At 35.7% G+C, this 16,747-nt stretch overlaps 1 protein-coding gene across 1 annotated transcript; it reads left to right on the plus strand.

Moving 5' to 3' along the window:
* The first annotated feature begins 1,579 nt into the window (after positions 1-1,579).
* On the plus strand, positions 1,580-16,733 carry si:dkey-94f20.4 (synembryn-A). The gene is made up of 14 exons (XM_051914098.1): positions 1,580-1,727; positions 2,368-2,453; positions 2,633-2,680; positions 5,353-5,370; positions 7,225-7,311; positions 7,405-7,991; positions 9,435-9,570; positions 10,144-10,332; positions 10,513-10,607; positions 12,118-12,268; positions 12,909-13,004; positions 13,105-13,249; positions 15,233-15,512; positions 15,588-16,733. Exons 1-14 carry the CDS (start codon positions 1,697-1,699, stop codon positions 15,715-15,717), a joined length of 2,079 nt encoding a protein of 692 aa, XP_051770058.1. The 5' UTR covers positions 1,580-1,696; the 3' UTR covers positions 15,718-16,733.
* Positions 16,734-16,747: the final 14 nt, after the last annotated feature.

Genomic DNA, 16,747 nt, shown 5'->3' on the forward strand with positions numbered 1-16,747 from the left:
ATTCCCCTATCTTTAACAGGCACATCCTGTTGTTGATTGCCAATCAGTGGCATTAGGTGCAGTGTGGGTATGAGTGTTTGTGTGTCATTTTTTTGTTCTGGCTACTAGGCATTGATGTGTATCCTGTCAGGAAACACATTGACTATGTTACATGACAAATTCACACACACTTTTGTTGCTAAAATGCCCATTTACACACACACACACACACACACACACACACACACACGTCATAATCCATTTCCATATGGACCATATGAGATTGTAGTAATATATGCATGTAATATGTAGCCTACTACATGAACAAAATGTACTTTAATAACCCATTATCATATTAAAATTCACAAATCAGATTTGCAAACACAATTTGGCCTTCTAAAGGAAGAAAGATATTAGATGATTTACCATTATGTTGTTTTATGTACTGAAACATGCAAGATCATTTTTTCCCTAAAAGTTTAATCATTTATTTATTATTAAAGTAACTACTAGTTTAAATCAACATAATACAATTTTACCCATGGATTAGGAAAAGCTAGAACTAATATGGTTAAAGTGTGTGTGTGTGTGTGTGTGTGTGTGTGTGTGTAAATTTTTTAAAAGAAAAACAGACAAACCTCAGTGAATAAAAATATAAACCTGAATGAAGATTAAACCTTTCAAAATATAATTTACATCCAGTGGATTGTTACAATTTTCATCCAGTGGATTGAATCTTACAGAGTAAATTGTTGTTTATTTTAATTAATCAAAATTAAATTGCTTCGGAAAAGCTAAATCTATGGTTAAAATGTTCTTCAGGGAAAAGAGACAAACCTCAATCAATAAATAAAAATACAAAAAAGACAGCCCCTCTCACAGAGTGAATTATGATTATTTGTTTTTATAGGCTATGATTAAAAAATTATAGAAAATAGTTCTGAGAAAAAATAGGCCTATCATATAGACTACCATATATCACACTAGGTCTGAAAAAGTGCATGTTGGGTAAAGTATTTAAAGTCGACATGATGAAACGGAAGTTGCCGATAGTATTTTTTCCCCTGTTGTGACATATATCCGAGTGAAACGGCTTCTCGAACAAGAAAAAATGTAGGGCAGTAGGCCTACTTAATATTGTCCATCAGCAATCGATTGGATGGTTGTTGGTTTGCTATTGACGAATCTCATGTGAGCGACAGGTTTTCCCGCCCTTTAAAATTAAAAAAAAAAAATAATGATGTGGATATATAATTTATAATAGCCTAAATACTGCAATATTCCATAAAAAAACAAGACTTGTCAGTTTTGATTTCATGATGACTTTAAATTAAACATTAACAAAGCAGCTTTGTCAGTTTACAATACATTATCTTACGTTTATTATCATTTGATGTTTAATGACATTCGCTGGTCGACATGTCACTGTCTTCAACTGAACTGCCACCTTGTGGTTACTGTATGCCACTGCACCATCAGCTGGCTCCTCTGTGATGTTATTTATAGAGCGAGTGAATCGAGATAAAGTGGAAAGACATTAAAGGATTAGAGCATAACTAATACACTGCAGGATTACAGAGAAAACGGGGCAGGGACAAAGCCAGAGTAAACAGAGTGAAAAAGACTGACAGAGAGGAACATAAAAGGCCTGGAGGTAAAGAAACGACTACTTATTAAAATCCTATAGAATTTAAAGATCCAGCACATTGGATCCTGCATGGCACACTCAGGTGAAGACACACTCACAGGTGAGAGGATGAACTAACCTACATAAAGAAAACACTTAGTGAATAGAAGTCTGAAACTGACTTATACGCAGGCTTATATTTGTGTTTTGGTATGAAAATTTCATATTGATTACTTATTTGATATTTGAACAGCAGCATTCAGTTGATTCAGTAAATACAGTGGGCCCAAACATGAAACGCGTGAAAATGCTTCTACCGTATTTTGCTTTTTTTTTGTCATTTAATATTGCATTTAGTATTATATTACATATATATACAGATTATATTATCACTGTAACAATTTGAATCAAAAGTTGAATTAAAAATGTTATATTTTATTGTTATTATATTATGTGATATTTTATTATCTTCTGCTTTGCACCTCTTTTGCTTTAATAACAGATTTATTATGCTTATTATAATGAATTACTTTTGATTAGTGAATTAGCAAATTTTCAGTAACACTATTTTACAGTGTCTGTTACACATCTTACATGTAGTATTATTAATCATATAGTAAGTATTAATTGTTAATTAATACTACTCCATAGAACTGTTTAAATCACAGATTTTTAATGTGATCTCATATTTCTGCACTTAACCTTTTTTTGGAGAATGATTTCATGTTTGTGCATGTATGTGCATTTGTGTTTTTGTGCAGCGATGAATGTAGAGAGGATTATCGAGTGTATCAGAGAGGGCGATCAGAAAGGACTCAAGGCAGAACTACAGCAATTTAATCGAGAGGTACTCACAATTAACAGTGATTATATTCAGTCTAGTGGCTCCAAAACCAATGTATTAATAACATTTGTACTGACAATGCATGTCATTATAAAATAATCTACTTTGCACAAGTTGTGCACTCAAAGCTCACATTTTATGTAATTGCTCTTTTCTAATTGCACACTCTCTCTTGCTCCTAGTACGCACAGTGCTTCTTCTATGATTTGGAGGAGAGGGAGAGAAGAAAAGTAAGATATATTTGAGTGCAATTACATGTACACACTCACAGGAAAGAACAACGAGTCTCTTTATATCTTTAAATAAGATAAAGATGCCACTATCTCACAAGTTTCAGAAAAGATCTCAGACTTAAAAGATACACTATGTAACTTTTTTGTTCAAAATTAACAACATTTAAATAGTGAGTCAATACATTATCAGTCCTTCCTCCAAAACGTGTTTCTGTCTTACCCTGATTCACTATGGTAAGCCTATTATAAGTGTTTATATTTTAGACCAGGCGGGATGGTTTTCGCAGGAGATTGTGTACATATGTCATTTGCCTGTGCGTGTCTCATCCTATCTATAATTAGAGAAAAGTTGCTTCAGCTACTTGTTGTGAGAGTGGCATTAGTGTCACAGCGATCGAAAAAGGTTGACATGGAGCAGCTAAATGTCGAATCTCCGGGGAATCACTTGCCTTGGCTTTTCTATGGAAGCTTGTTTCTGCCATGAAATAAAAAATAAAAAAAGGTAATTGTGACTTTTTATCTTACAATTCTGACTTTTTTCTCAGAATTGTGAGATATAAACTCAAAAGTTGTGAGTTATAATGTCAGAATTGCGTGATATAAAGTCAGAATTATGTGATATAAAATCAGAATTGCGATATAAAGTCAGAATTGTGATATAAAGTCAGAATTGTGTGATATAAAATCAGAATTGCGATATAAAGTCAGAATTGTGATATAAAGTCAGAACTGTGTGATATAAAGTCAGAATTGCGAGTTATAAAGTCAGAATTGCGTGAAATAAAATCAGAATTGTGTGATATAAAGTCAGAATTGCGTGAAATAAAATCAGAATTGTGTGATATAAAGTCAGGATTGCGAGTTATAAAGTCAGAATTGCGTGAAATAAAATCAGAATTGTGTGATATAAAGTCAGAATTGCGTGAAAGTCACAACTGTGAGATACAAACTCACAATTGCGTGTTATAATGTCCAACTGGGAAAGAAGACTGATGTTTTTTTGCACGTTTTTATCTTGTTTTATCTCGCGTTTATATCTCACAATTCTGACTTTTTATCACACACAATTCTGACTTTATAACTCGCAGTTGCAGAATTGTGAGATAAAAAGTCACAATTACCTTTTTTATTTTTTTATTTAGTGGCAGAAACAAGCGCAGATAGCGAGAAATGAGGGATTTAAAATATTGTAAAAGCGATGCATAGATGGCGTTTTTATTACTTAACAAGGTATTTGATTTTACAGATAAATTGCTATATGTAGCTCTCTAAGGGTTCATTGTAAAGCATTATCTATTGTCAAAGGTTATATTCATCCGCAGTCACGCAGAGCCGAAGCAGCACAGCCAAAACTGTGCTCTTCTGCAAAATACATGCAGTTTTGTTGTTAACCACTAGAGGGCTGTTAAGTTACATAGTGTACCTTTAAAATGTGCTCAAATTGGTCAAATTCAGGGATTTCTATATATGACTTCCAGACCAAATGTTCTTCCCAGAGCAAATATGTGTTATGTATTTTATATTTTGATTTCTCCAAATATTTTTTTTTTCCAAAGAAACATCTGAGACAAAGCTTATATTTAATTTACAAAGAAATAAGAAAAATAAGCTATATGAAAGTGTAACATTTGCGTCATACAAATTTCCTCTGGGCAGAAAATATTTCCTGCATGTCTATGTCTATTTGCGGATACTGCAGTTGACTTGATTCCCGGCCTGCAGCTCATTAATATATAGACCATAATCTCCCTGCTAATTCCATTCCAGATAGCAAGTCAGTGTTGATGTATCTACGTAATTGCATTGAATTAAGATTACAATGAAAATTGGTTCAACATAATTTTTGCATCTTCACTAAATGTTGAAACAATGTTCAAATTTCATAAAAGAAGATATTTTAAAGGATGTTGGTAACCAAATAGTTTCTGGTCCCTATTGGCTTTTTTTCCCCTCCATACTCTGGAAGTCAATGGGGACCAGCAACTGTTTGGTTACCCACATTCTTCAAAATATCTTCTTTTGTGTTCAGCAGAACAAAGAAATACAAGTTTAGAAGAACTTGAGGGTGAGTAAATGATGACAGCATTTTTATTTTGGGGTGAACCATCCCTTTCAACACTTCAGCTACTTCAATGCTATACATTAACAAATTCTTAATCATTACAAACTTTCTATTAGAAATACTTAAACGTTATAATAAATAAATAAGGGAAGTTCAGGAAGACCTTACAGTCACTAATTGGATGGTTGTGGTTTGCTATTGGTCAGTCTCATGTGAGTGACAGGTTGTCCCGCCCTCGTGCCAGTAAACACGTCATCAGAGAAGAGAAGAGATGTTGCTGCATGAGGAAAGGGGAAGTTATTTTGATTAAAGATTAAGAGGGCACACAGATAAATCATGTATAATAAACACTGCAATATTCCATAAAAAATAGGAATTGCCAAATTTGATTTCATGAAAATGTTTTGATGAAAACTCAACATTGTATCAATATCACCTTGCTATCTGGAATATATTTCTCCTTTCCTGGTTCAACATATTTTTAAAACATGCAAATACAAAACGCACATTTAGAATAGAAAAACATATTTTCTTTGTCGTATCTTTTGGGTTGGATTAATGACTTTCATATTTTTCTGTCGTCTGGCTGCTTGTTCAATCTAAAAAGAGGCAGGAGCTGGAAGAGGTAATATTTTCTACATTCTTGAATTCCCCAAGGCTACTGACATCCTGATTGACCATTGTTAACCCTCTGGTGGACATTTTAGACCAAAAAAACTTGCGTGTTAATTTTTTTTTCATTATCCTTTAATAAAATGGCAAAAAAAACTTGATGAATTTCATGGCACTTCCTCTATAAACATACACAAAAAAAATCGTGGACATGATTAGAAAAGGCTATATAGTCACACTTGTGATCTTCATCGTCAAAACTGACGGCATAGGAAATTAATGGGACATACGAAAAACAGAGCTTTTTATAGAGAAACGATTAAATAGTCTTGGATAATGTCTAAATATATATCCAAATGCAAAATCTAATAAAAGTGTGTCTATAATTATGCCTGAAAATACTGATAAGGAACTATAGCGTGATTTCACCAAAGTAAAAACATCTTTGTTGATCCTAGAACAACATTCCAATCAACCAATCAGAAGTTTAGGCTTACAACCAGGGTTAGGTGCTTCTACATCAGTGTTACTCACCTATCATTTCCCTCTGATTTTAGGGATATGTTATGGGTAGGGTTAGGTTTAGGGGTAGGGATAGGGTTAGGACTATGTTTTCGGACAGGAATGATGTTCCTGGATTAACAAAATATGTTGATCCAGGAATATGTCTTGGCCAAAATTACGGTGGCACAGTCCATCAAGTGGCACCAATCTGCCTTACATGCATTGGATTTTATATACTTTTACTATATTTTTAACTTAAACACTGTATTAAAAATAATTAAAAAAAAAAAAAGATTATTTTATAAATGCTGTATAATTTGAAGGTGTATATTGTCTAGTAACATGAAATCCCCATAAAATACAAAATATTAAAGAATAAAATATAGTACATTCATTAAATTATAAAAAAAGTATTGTTTTCAGTCTGTTTTGACCGACTAGGGTCACAAGTGTGACCCCTAAATGAAGAATAGAGTGGTGGAGGGATGACATATTTTTGTAGGCCAAAACCTGGAAATGAGTTAACATTTTATCACTTCCAGTTCTATCATCCTGAAATCAATGGGTTTTTTGGTTAAATGCTTGAAATAAGGTCCATGGTGAACACGAGCTCAAGATATTTTCACATTTTGTTCTACGATATAAAATACATCAATAATATCCTCTTGTCTTTGTAAAAGGAGGTTGCTAACAAGTGGCTAAATGACACTACAGAAGTTGTCTGACATTAAACGTTATCACATCGAACAGGTAAACTCATCTACTCACTAGTCGCTTTCACAGCCTTGTTGTGTTTATAATCATGCTCATGCTCTTGCTAACTATTCTAACGTATCTCAAACGTTCAGAGAAATTTTTTCAAACAAAGTCTGAATGAGTTGTCGGAAGTTTAGTGATGGTGACGTTGAGGTAATGTGACCGTGGTGTAGTTCGTTTATAACCTACGTTTAGCTTTTGACTTCTGCCGGTTGTATTTATGATTCAAAATTCATTCAAAAGTTGTGTTCATTTGTGAAGATTATCAGGATGAACAATATGTGTAAGAATCATAAGCTTTTGTTAGTCACAGACCTTATTTTCTGCAATAATCCAAAAACCAATCCTATTGAATTTTTGTCGAGGGAGCCAGGGTGATGCTAACTTCCAAGTTGGCCTACAAAAATATGTCATTGATCCCTGCATCACTCTATACCAGAGGGTTAAAGGTGGAGAGCACAACATCACTAGCAGTACCAAAACTAATCACTGTTATATATTAATTCCTATTGGCCTGTCATGTAACGGCAATAAAAACGGAATGCATGAATCGCAGTATACTCAAAATGGTTTGTTCCTATAACACTTTTTTTTTGGGTCACCGCAGTTCAGAAAGAATAAAGTGCGGGATTATGTGTCCGACTCGGATTCAGACTACGATGAGTCCTGTAACCCAGACGTCATTTTGAGACAGGTAACCTTGGCTCTTTTAAATAAATACACACATAAACCATCCTAAGACAAGTTCCGCCTTTAATTTGCATTTGTTTCTCTCTCTTGCCCTCAGGCTCTGGCTACAGTTTTGGTCAGGTTCCTCCAGACTGAACCGCAAGGGCGTGTGCTGAAAGTATGTCTGAGATCCTTACGAATCCTCTCAAGAGACAAAAAGGTTATGGGACCTCTGGTCACTGACAGAGCGCTGCTCACTCTAGCCCACCTGGGCGGCATCAGCAATGCACCTATTCCAATAGAAGACACTGACAATGATGTTGACCCCTATAATGACGTCATCGTGGCTATTTCTGAGATCAAATTAGGCCAAGCAGATGAGGATGATCACGGTGGTGAGGAAGACGATGGTTCTGAGGCTGTAATCAGTGATGCGAACGACCCTGTGGTCTGGGGGCCAAGCGATTGGTGTGGTGATCGCAAGGCTAGCACATTTTCAAGCATGAGCCTCGGACCTTCTCGCAGGAGGAGCAGCGTTTTTAAAGCTCTCACACCTGGTAAAAGAGACAGCAGAGGAAGCCTGGGAGGAGGGGAGGAAGAGGAGGAAAAAGATGACGAAGAGGAAACCAGGAAGGAAGTTATGAAAATCTTATGTAACATTGTTTACAATAGTGCTTGGGCACAAGAGAGAGCCAGTGAACTCAGGTATGAGCCATTTCTACATACGATTTAAACTTTCCTCATGGGCACTGTGAAAAACGCAAGACCTGTTGCATGAAGCTAGTTTAACAAACTCTGAGTTTCGGAGTAGGTTTAGAGTTGACAAAACCATACAAATCCAACCTGGTTTAGATCAGGCTCACAATACTCAGTATAAATGTTCTCTGTCAACTCAGGGATTGATCCAGAGATTGTGAATAACTCATCTTGAGCCGAAAAACAAGGGTTTGCTCACAACTAATCTCAAACTTTGGTAGGAATTGAAACTGGCTTCATGCAACAGGCCTCGGAGGTTTACTGTTTAAATGAAAACCTAGAAGAAAAACTGTGATATTGTATAGGGCTTTTCACACTTGAAATAGTGTATTCTAAACCCCGGGTAAATGGAATCCTGTGTTATCCTGCTTCACAGTCACACTGCTCATAATTTACCCGGGGTTAATAATTAATCCTGGGTATTCATAAGCTGACATTTCACACTCTACATTCCTAAACCCTGGGTTAACGTTTTTATTTGCGGTGTCAGTGTCATTGATTGGATAAACGCAGCACGAGACCTGTTTACATAGCACTAGCATTGCGCATCCTCGGATTCACGACTGTACTATTGAGTTTATACTAAATGGACATTTCGGACTATAAAGGTAAAAATCAAATGGTCTCTTCTTCATTTCAATTGTCTCTTCAATCAGTCAATTGTCACGTTTTCTGCCAGCATTTGACATTTTTCCTCTCAAACACTAAATTTACTGTTTATATACAATGCACAGTGTTTCCATGACTGTCCAAAGCAGGCAAATATGAGTGCCACTGCAAAAGCGGTACTACTCCTGAGCAGGGTTTTGTAATCCCGAAAAGCGGTGCTAACCCCACTTCCAAAGTACAATAGTGAAATGTTCCTTTACCCAGGGTTAAAAGCGGTGTTTAGAATGAAGTTAAGTGCAGTGTGAAAAGCCCTTATGATATTCCTTAAAGTAATGTTATAATAAACTGTATTATAATTTATTAGAGTTTATTATTTTGAGAAGTGCATTCTATTGTACAATAGTTATATATTTCTGTCATCATTTCTTCAAGTTTTATTTTGGCGGGTTGTGAAGACCTATGATTTCTCCGGCCAGAATTTAGTCATAAAAATGGAACTTACTGTGTAATGAGGAATGTCATGGAATATTTGGCAAAATTTGGATAAGTAAATCAAAAGTAGCGTAGTACACTTAATCAAATAATGATATGGACTAGTTTCTATGAATACTAAACCGCAAAATGACTACTATTTACCAGCCTAGTCTACTACACATAATAAAACACACGTGACGCTTGTGGTGTTTTTTGTGGGGGGTTTGGGACACTGTATTCACTGAAACTAAATATATTTGCATGTCATATGCTTTTTTCTTTTCTCTCCCATTGCTTGCTATACTTCAGTATCCTCTGTGGTCTGACGGAAAAGCTAAATAAGGAGTTTCAGTCTGCATCTTCTCCTTGTGGCCAGTTTTACACGCTCCGGTTCATGTTTTTACTGACGGCGCTGAGACCTGAACTCAGAACACAGCTGAAACAAGTATCTACTTTTCTCCTTCCATTATTTGAATTTTGAGCAAATATTGTAAAACAAATAATCTTTTCTGGTATCGTATTATGTACGCTAACTTTCAAAAGTTTGGGGTCAGTAAGATTTTTTAAACTTTTTTCAGCAAGGAAACATTAAATTGAACAAAATGTATCATGGTTTCCACAAAAATATTAATAAATTTTAATAAATATTAATAAATAAAAACATTAATAACAATAAGAAATGTTCTTGAGCAACAAATCAGCATATTAGAATGATTTCTGAAGGATCATGTGACACTGAAGACTGGAGTAATGATGCTGGAAATTCAGCTTTGATCACAGGAATAAATTACATTTTAAACAGGTATTTTAAATTGTAATAATATTTCAGAATATTACTGTTTTTAATGTATTTTTGATCAAATAAATGCGGCCTTGGTGAGCATAAGAGACATCTTTGAAAAATCTAAAAAAAATCATACTGAGCCCAAACTTTTGAACGGTAGTGTAAATTGTTTTATATCGGTCAGCGGTCACAATCCTATCTACATATTGTATTGACTTTTTTGGTCATTTTTAGGAGGGAGGAGTGCCTCTGTTGACCACAGTGCTGGAGAAGTGTTTATCAGTACAGTGGAAGGAACAGTTCAAGGTTGTGCTGGATCCTGCAGCGCCTTTTATAAGTGTGGAAGACTCACAGCAGGCTCAGGAGGCTCTGAAGATCCTTTTTAATATCACACACAGCACACACACTCAAGAACCTGAAGAGGTGGGTGTATGCAGACATTATCACACTCATGCTCACTCACCTCCCTTACAAATAATGGTACTATGTGATGTATCAGATGGGAATACTATAATACTGTAGTAATACTGTAGTAAACCCACACGTCACACTGAATAAATTGATTTAAATTGTTAACATCAAGGTTCACATTGTGTCTACCAGGAAGATGCATCTCTCTATCGCCACCTGGCTGCAGTTTTGCGTCACTGTCTGATGGTGTCCTCTGAGGAGGAGGAAGCTACAGATGAATTAAAGGGGTTAGTGTAAATATTTTTATTGTTCTATAATAACTATTCTGAGTTGAAAATTTCAGTAATTATGACTCGTTCCACAAGCACGAAAGTGTTTATGTAACTGAGGCCAGCTAGTATACTGTGTGAGTAAACCTCACTACCCTGGCCTCAAGAGGTGCTCTAGTGACTCAAGCTAAAGGCTGTGGTCTTTAGTGCACCTGCCTCCCCACTTCGGAGACGGCGGTTCAAATTCCGCTAGGAGCGGTGCAAGTAGAACTGGAGGGGTTACATTGGTGCCATGACCCAGATGGGAGTGAGATTTAGGAGAGTGAGTGTAACAGAGGCAAGCTAGTAAGAGCTGTGTGAGTAAACCTCACTCCCCTGGCCTCAAGAGGTGCACTAGTGGCTCACGCTAGAGGGTGTGGTCTTTAGCACGGTTCAAAGCCCACTAGGAGCAGTGCGAGTAGTGCCAGAGGGGTTACATTGGTGCCATGACCCAGGTGGGAGTGAGATTTAGGAGAGTGAGTGCAAGCTAGTAAGAGCTGTGCGAGTAAACCTCACTCCCTTGGCCTCAAGAGGTGCACTGATGATTAGGGTGCAGTCTTTAGCATCCCATGGGCCATGCCAGAGATGGCAGTTCGAATCCCGCTCAGAGCGGTGCAAGTAGAACTGGAGGGGTTACATTTGTACAGTAATGTACTTACAGTGGAAGTCAAATATAATTTACATTTCAAAGTACTTCATTGGCATGTACAGTATTTACAAGATCAAGACAAACACACACACAAAATGGAAAGATAATAGAAATTAGTAATAAAATAAAATAATAATCAGACTCCAAAATAATATTATATTAATAATTGTAATAGATAAAATAAATAAAATAGTCTACACTGTTGTGTAGATAATGAATAGAATGTGAATAAAAGAACCAAGTTTGAGCACATATTAATTTGGCTGACAGATGTAGTTTATACTTTATGTGTGTGTATGTACATATATAAGGGTCATGAAATAAAAAAAATGCATCAAGCTTACACACGTTGTGCAGGCAATAAATAGAATAATTATAATTACATGTGTTGTGCACCTGCATCTGATCTGTTTGTGACAGCTTTAGAAAAAGAGGAATTAGATGTGGGGTTTTTTCAAAGTATTTCTCTCTCATATCTCTAAATTGACCACAGTATGTGTGCCTCTTTACACAGTGTGCCTCAACCGTACCAGTGTCACAGTGAGCACAGGCTCTTCCTTTTTCTGAAAGCCATGTTCGTCTGTGTCTGCTTTTCTCCTCATCTTCACTCATAAGAATTATGCCAGTAATACATAACCTTCTCCACCTTAAAAGGACAGTTCGACAACTTTCCTTTTTAAATATCAAACACAGAGTAATTCATATAAAATACAAGCTGTACAGTTAGTGCGCTTTTATAAACTGATTGATGTTCTGTTGTAATCAACAGCATTCAACATTTGATTAAAATAGGACAGATTTTAGCATACACATGACCTTGAAACTCTTTCTTTCTCTCAGGCATGCAGCGAACATGCTGTCTGCTCTCCCGTTGAGTTGTCTAGACGTTCTGGTATCCGTGCCTCTGGGTCCAGACTCACACCAGATGAATGGAGTCAACATGGACTGTGTGCACGACCTACTCATGTACATGGAGAGAAAACTGGAGCAGGTAAAAAGAGGGTGAAAGAAAAATAAGTAAGGGAAGGGAGAAACAAAAGGATAGAGAAATAGATAGTTATTATCATCATGAATCGCCCTCGATATATTGAGATTCAGTCATTAAAGGATTAGTTTACTTCTGAATTAAAATTTCCTGATAATTTACTTATCAACATGTCATCCAAGATGTTTGTGTCTTTATTTCTTCAGTTAAAAAGAAATTAAGGTTTTTTTTGTGGAAAACATTCCAGGATTTTTCTCCATATAGTGGACTTCAGTGGGGTTGACCGTTTTTGAGTTTTTCGCCCTACCGCGGTACTTCCGCCTACGACATGCATGACCTTTCTAATGTAATGCATGGCGGATAACAGAGCTAGTGCAAGACGAGTATTTGTGGTTAAAGTATATAAATTTCAGTCTTCAGTGTCACATGATCCTTCAGAAATCATTATAATGTGCTGGTTTGCTGCTTTTGCAAAATTTGCCGCATGTTTGAAGGGTCAGAGAGGGTGGAAGTAGGGAGGGGGAATAAATTATACTTAATAGTGTACCTCAGGGAAAAAAAACAAAAACAGGATATGACTCGTATAATAACATTGCTTGTTATGTGCAACAGTGGCTTTTCTAATGCAGTGGCGTTTCACATGCAGGGTGAAAAGGTCAAAGAGAGACTGACCCCTGTGCTGAATTTGCTGACCGAGTGCTCCCGAGGTCACAGAGAGACAAGACGCTACCTGAGACAACAGGCACGGCTACTATTATAGATTATCATGAGGTAACACATTGTCTAATAAAACACTGGCATTGTTTTGTATCTAATTGCATGTGTTTTCTCGTCGAGTACAGATTCTGCCTCCATTAAAGGATGCTAGCACTAAACCTGAAAAGGGCAACACCTTGAGGAATCGTCTGGTTAGACTGATGACCCACCTGGACACTGAGCTCAAACACTGCGCTGCTGACCTGCTCTTCGTGCTGTGCAAAGAAAATGGTACTGTATAATAACACGCGAGCATAGATGATGAAAACTGCATGCCAAATTACCACAAAAACAAGTTTAAAAAATACAGTGCAACACAAAACAACCTATAAACAACAAACACAATGAAATGGCTCTTCCTGTTTTCTATCAAGTATATTGACAGGATAAACATGATATGAATTACTTGACATGACATACAATATTAGTCAATGAGGGCTTCTGGTGAAATCTCATCATAATCAAGTGTCTCTGTTCACATTAAAAGGAATCTCCCAGATTCATTGCTAGACGTGGTTTCTTGCAGCAGTACAATTGGGATATCCAGTTTAGGCTTTTTAACCATCTGGTGCTCTTCGCATGTCGGTCAAAAATTACCATATTTTTTTTTTTTATTTCAATGAAATTATTATACTATATTTTATTTTGATAATGTTTTTATTTAATATTTTGTATTTTTATGGGATTTTATGGTACTAAATTATATTTATGCAGTAGTTATAATCCATTTATTCACTTTTTGAGCATGGACCTGAAAATGAAATTTCCAAATTAAACTGTCATAAATCTTGAATGCTTTGGAGCTCAGACTTAAGTTTGGTCTCTTTTTAAAGATGACACTTGGCAAATTATTGCTGAAGTGAAAAAAAAAGTTTAAAAAGTGAACATTTTACATTTATTGTTATGAAATTTGCACAAAAATACCATTTTCAATTTTTATATGAAATATACATTTTCCAAAACACGTTTTACTTTAAATCTGGGAAAAACAAAGCCATAAATTTAAACAAGCTGTGTTCCAAATTTGAGGTTGATATTTAAAAAAAAAAGAGCTTTCAGTAAAAATTTGTTTGTGCGCAGTACCAAACGTTTCTAATAGATGAAATTCGTCTCCCATTCATTTTCAGTGTGGTCATATTTGACTGTGAACAATACAAGTTTTTCCAGGACCATTTAACCTTTTCGAATCATGTCCATGATATTGTGTGTGTGTGTGTGTGTGTGTGTTCACACAGCAAGTGCCAAAACCTTTACCAAGTTTCGTGCCATTTCACTGAAGTACAGAATTAACGTAAAAATTTTTGGTCAAAAACGACCCAACAGCACCAGAGGGTTAAAGCCAATCATGCCTTTTTTCAAAGTCTTGATTTTATTTTTGGGGTCTAATAGAATAGGTTTGAATGCTTGAATGTTCAAAAAAACACATTATTTTCCCATATTTGACATTGTTGCATCTCCTCTCTTCCCAGTCTGTCAGTAACTCTGTTTAGTTCCTGTCTCTATGAAGCCCCTCCTTGTGAAAAGCACAATGTGCTTTGATTGGTTGGCTGGAGCAGTGTGTTGTAATTGGTTAAGCTCTTCAAGTGTGTTTGAGAAATGTCACGCCCCTTATCATAACCGAGAGCCCCGCCCCTTTATTCTGCGTATGCCTTGGGCAGGAATAATTTAAATGAGGAAAATTGTTACATGTTCGTTTCCGGAAGAAAACTCAAGACTATGATCGAGGTGTTTCAGGGAGTTTAGTAACAGTGTGCACTGCAATAGAGAATAACTCCTGCTGGAGGGACATTGATTGATATTTGTTTCGCCATTTTCAACTTCAACTCCACAAAAGCTTGAATGCTATAACATCCTTACATCCTAAAGATAACATAGTGGGCAGGACAAACGGAAACTGGTGAATCAAATTTAACTTTTAATTTTGGCAAGCGTAATGTGTGCACCTATAAGGAAAGGGAAAACTAGAAAACTGCCTGCAGTTGACCATGGGAACTTTTAATTACTCTTTTAACTAAATATATAATGTTATAGTGTGATAAGAAGTTTATATTTTATTGTTTATTAAATTATTTCATAAATCTATTTGGAAAATAACCAACTTTTAACTGAATGGGCCGCATTTCAGCTTCACTACTGTATCAAACACCCATGAGCACCACCACTCCCAAATTTCCCCCAAAAGATAATATTCAGTTTTTTTCTCGGATATTCCAGTGAGTCGTTTCGTCAAGTACACTGGATATGGGAATGCTGCTGGGCTCCTGGCCACTAGAGGCTTGCTGGGAGGTCAAAGGTCACAGGCCTCATCATCAGGAGCACAGTACTCTAGCGATTCAGACTCCGACACCGAGGAGTACCGGCAGATTAAAGACAAAGTGAACCCAGTGACGGGACAGGTGGAAGAGGAGCAGCCTGACCCCATGGAGGGAATGACGGAGGAGGAGAAAGAGGAGGAAGCTCATCGGCTCATCAGTCTTTTTAACAAACTCTCAAAGTAAGGATCTTAAACCACTTCAAAAATACCAGTAAAGATTTGTACACTAACACTCTCACATCTTTTCCTTAACAGGGATAATATGATTCAGCCAATGGGATTGAACCAAGAGGGTCAGCTGGTGCCAATGTCAGAGCTCAAGGACCTCTCAATGGAGGAGAGGGAATCTGAGGAAGAAAATGATGACCTGGAGAATGTGGAGTAGAATCGACATAGATGTGGTGAACTTTTAAGGTGATGTAGTTACACACTACTACATGTACTTACTATAGTGATAACAGTAAATTATGCATAACTAACCCTTAAAAAAACCCTAACCATAACTCTATAGTAAGTACATGTAGTTAATTAATATTACTTAGTACTTATTTGAGTAATTACAATGTAACTACGTCACCTTAAAATAAAGTGTAAACATGTATTTTGATATTATAATATCTAGTCTTAACAGTTTGACAGCTTATGTCTAAAAACAACCTTAAATAATACCTGAATATGTCTAATTAATTAAGGCACTTAAATTTATTAATAATATACCATTCAAAAGTTTGGGATCAATACGATTTATATTGGAAAAAAATGTATTCAGCGTGAATGCATTAAATTGATCAAAAGTGACAGTAAAGACATTTATAATGTTACAAACGATTTCTATTTTGAATAAATGCAGTTATTTTAAATTTTCTATTCATTAAAGAATCCTGAAAAAATGATTAAAGCTGTTTTCAACATTGATAATAATAAGAAATGTTTCTTGAGCAGCAAACCAGCATATTAGAATGATTTCTGAAGGATCATGTGACACTGAAGACTGGAGTAATGATGCTGGAAATTCAGCTTTGACCAGAGGAATAAATTAAATTTTAAAATATATTTGAATAGAAAACAGTTCTATTAAATTGCAATATTATTTCACAATATTACAGTTTTTACTGTTTTTTGATCAAATAAATGCAGCCTTGTGAGCAAAAGAGACTTCTTAAATAAATATTTTAAAAAATATTACTGATCCCAAACTTTTGAAAGGTATTGTATATCTAAAAAATTAAGTATAAATCTAATTATTCAGTTAGTCAATACATTTAAAATATGTTGTGAAGGACTGTATGTTCTTTAAACATTGTGTTGGATGTGTTAAATGTTTTATTTTCTGTGAATGTAGAATCAGTGGTACACATAGCGTGACAGTTTAATGTAAGATAGATGTATCCTCTAGGTCTAGGGCATGTTTTTAT

This window comes from Ctenopharyngodon idella, chromosome 12, assembly GCF_019924925.1.
Source record: "Ctenopharyngodon idella isolate HZGC_01 chromosome 12, HZGC01, whole genome shotgun sequence".
Taxonomy (NCBI): Eukaryota; Metazoa; Chordata; class Actinopteri; order Cypriniformes; family Xenocyprididae; genus Ctenopharyngodon; species Ctenopharyngodon idella.

Coding starts and splice junctions, on each gene's coding strand:
- si:dkey-94f20.4 (XM_051914098.1), top strand. CDS start 1,697: ATGGCACACTCAGGTGAAGACACACTCACAG. Junction 13,250..15,232: donor CGTGCTGTGCAAAGAAAATG/GTACTGTATAAT, acceptor CGGATATTCCAG/TGAGTCGTTTCGTCAAGTAC. Junction 15,513..15,587: donor CTTTTTAACAAACTCTCAAA/GTAAGGATCTTA, acceptor TTTCCTTAACAG/GGATAATATGATTCAGCCAA.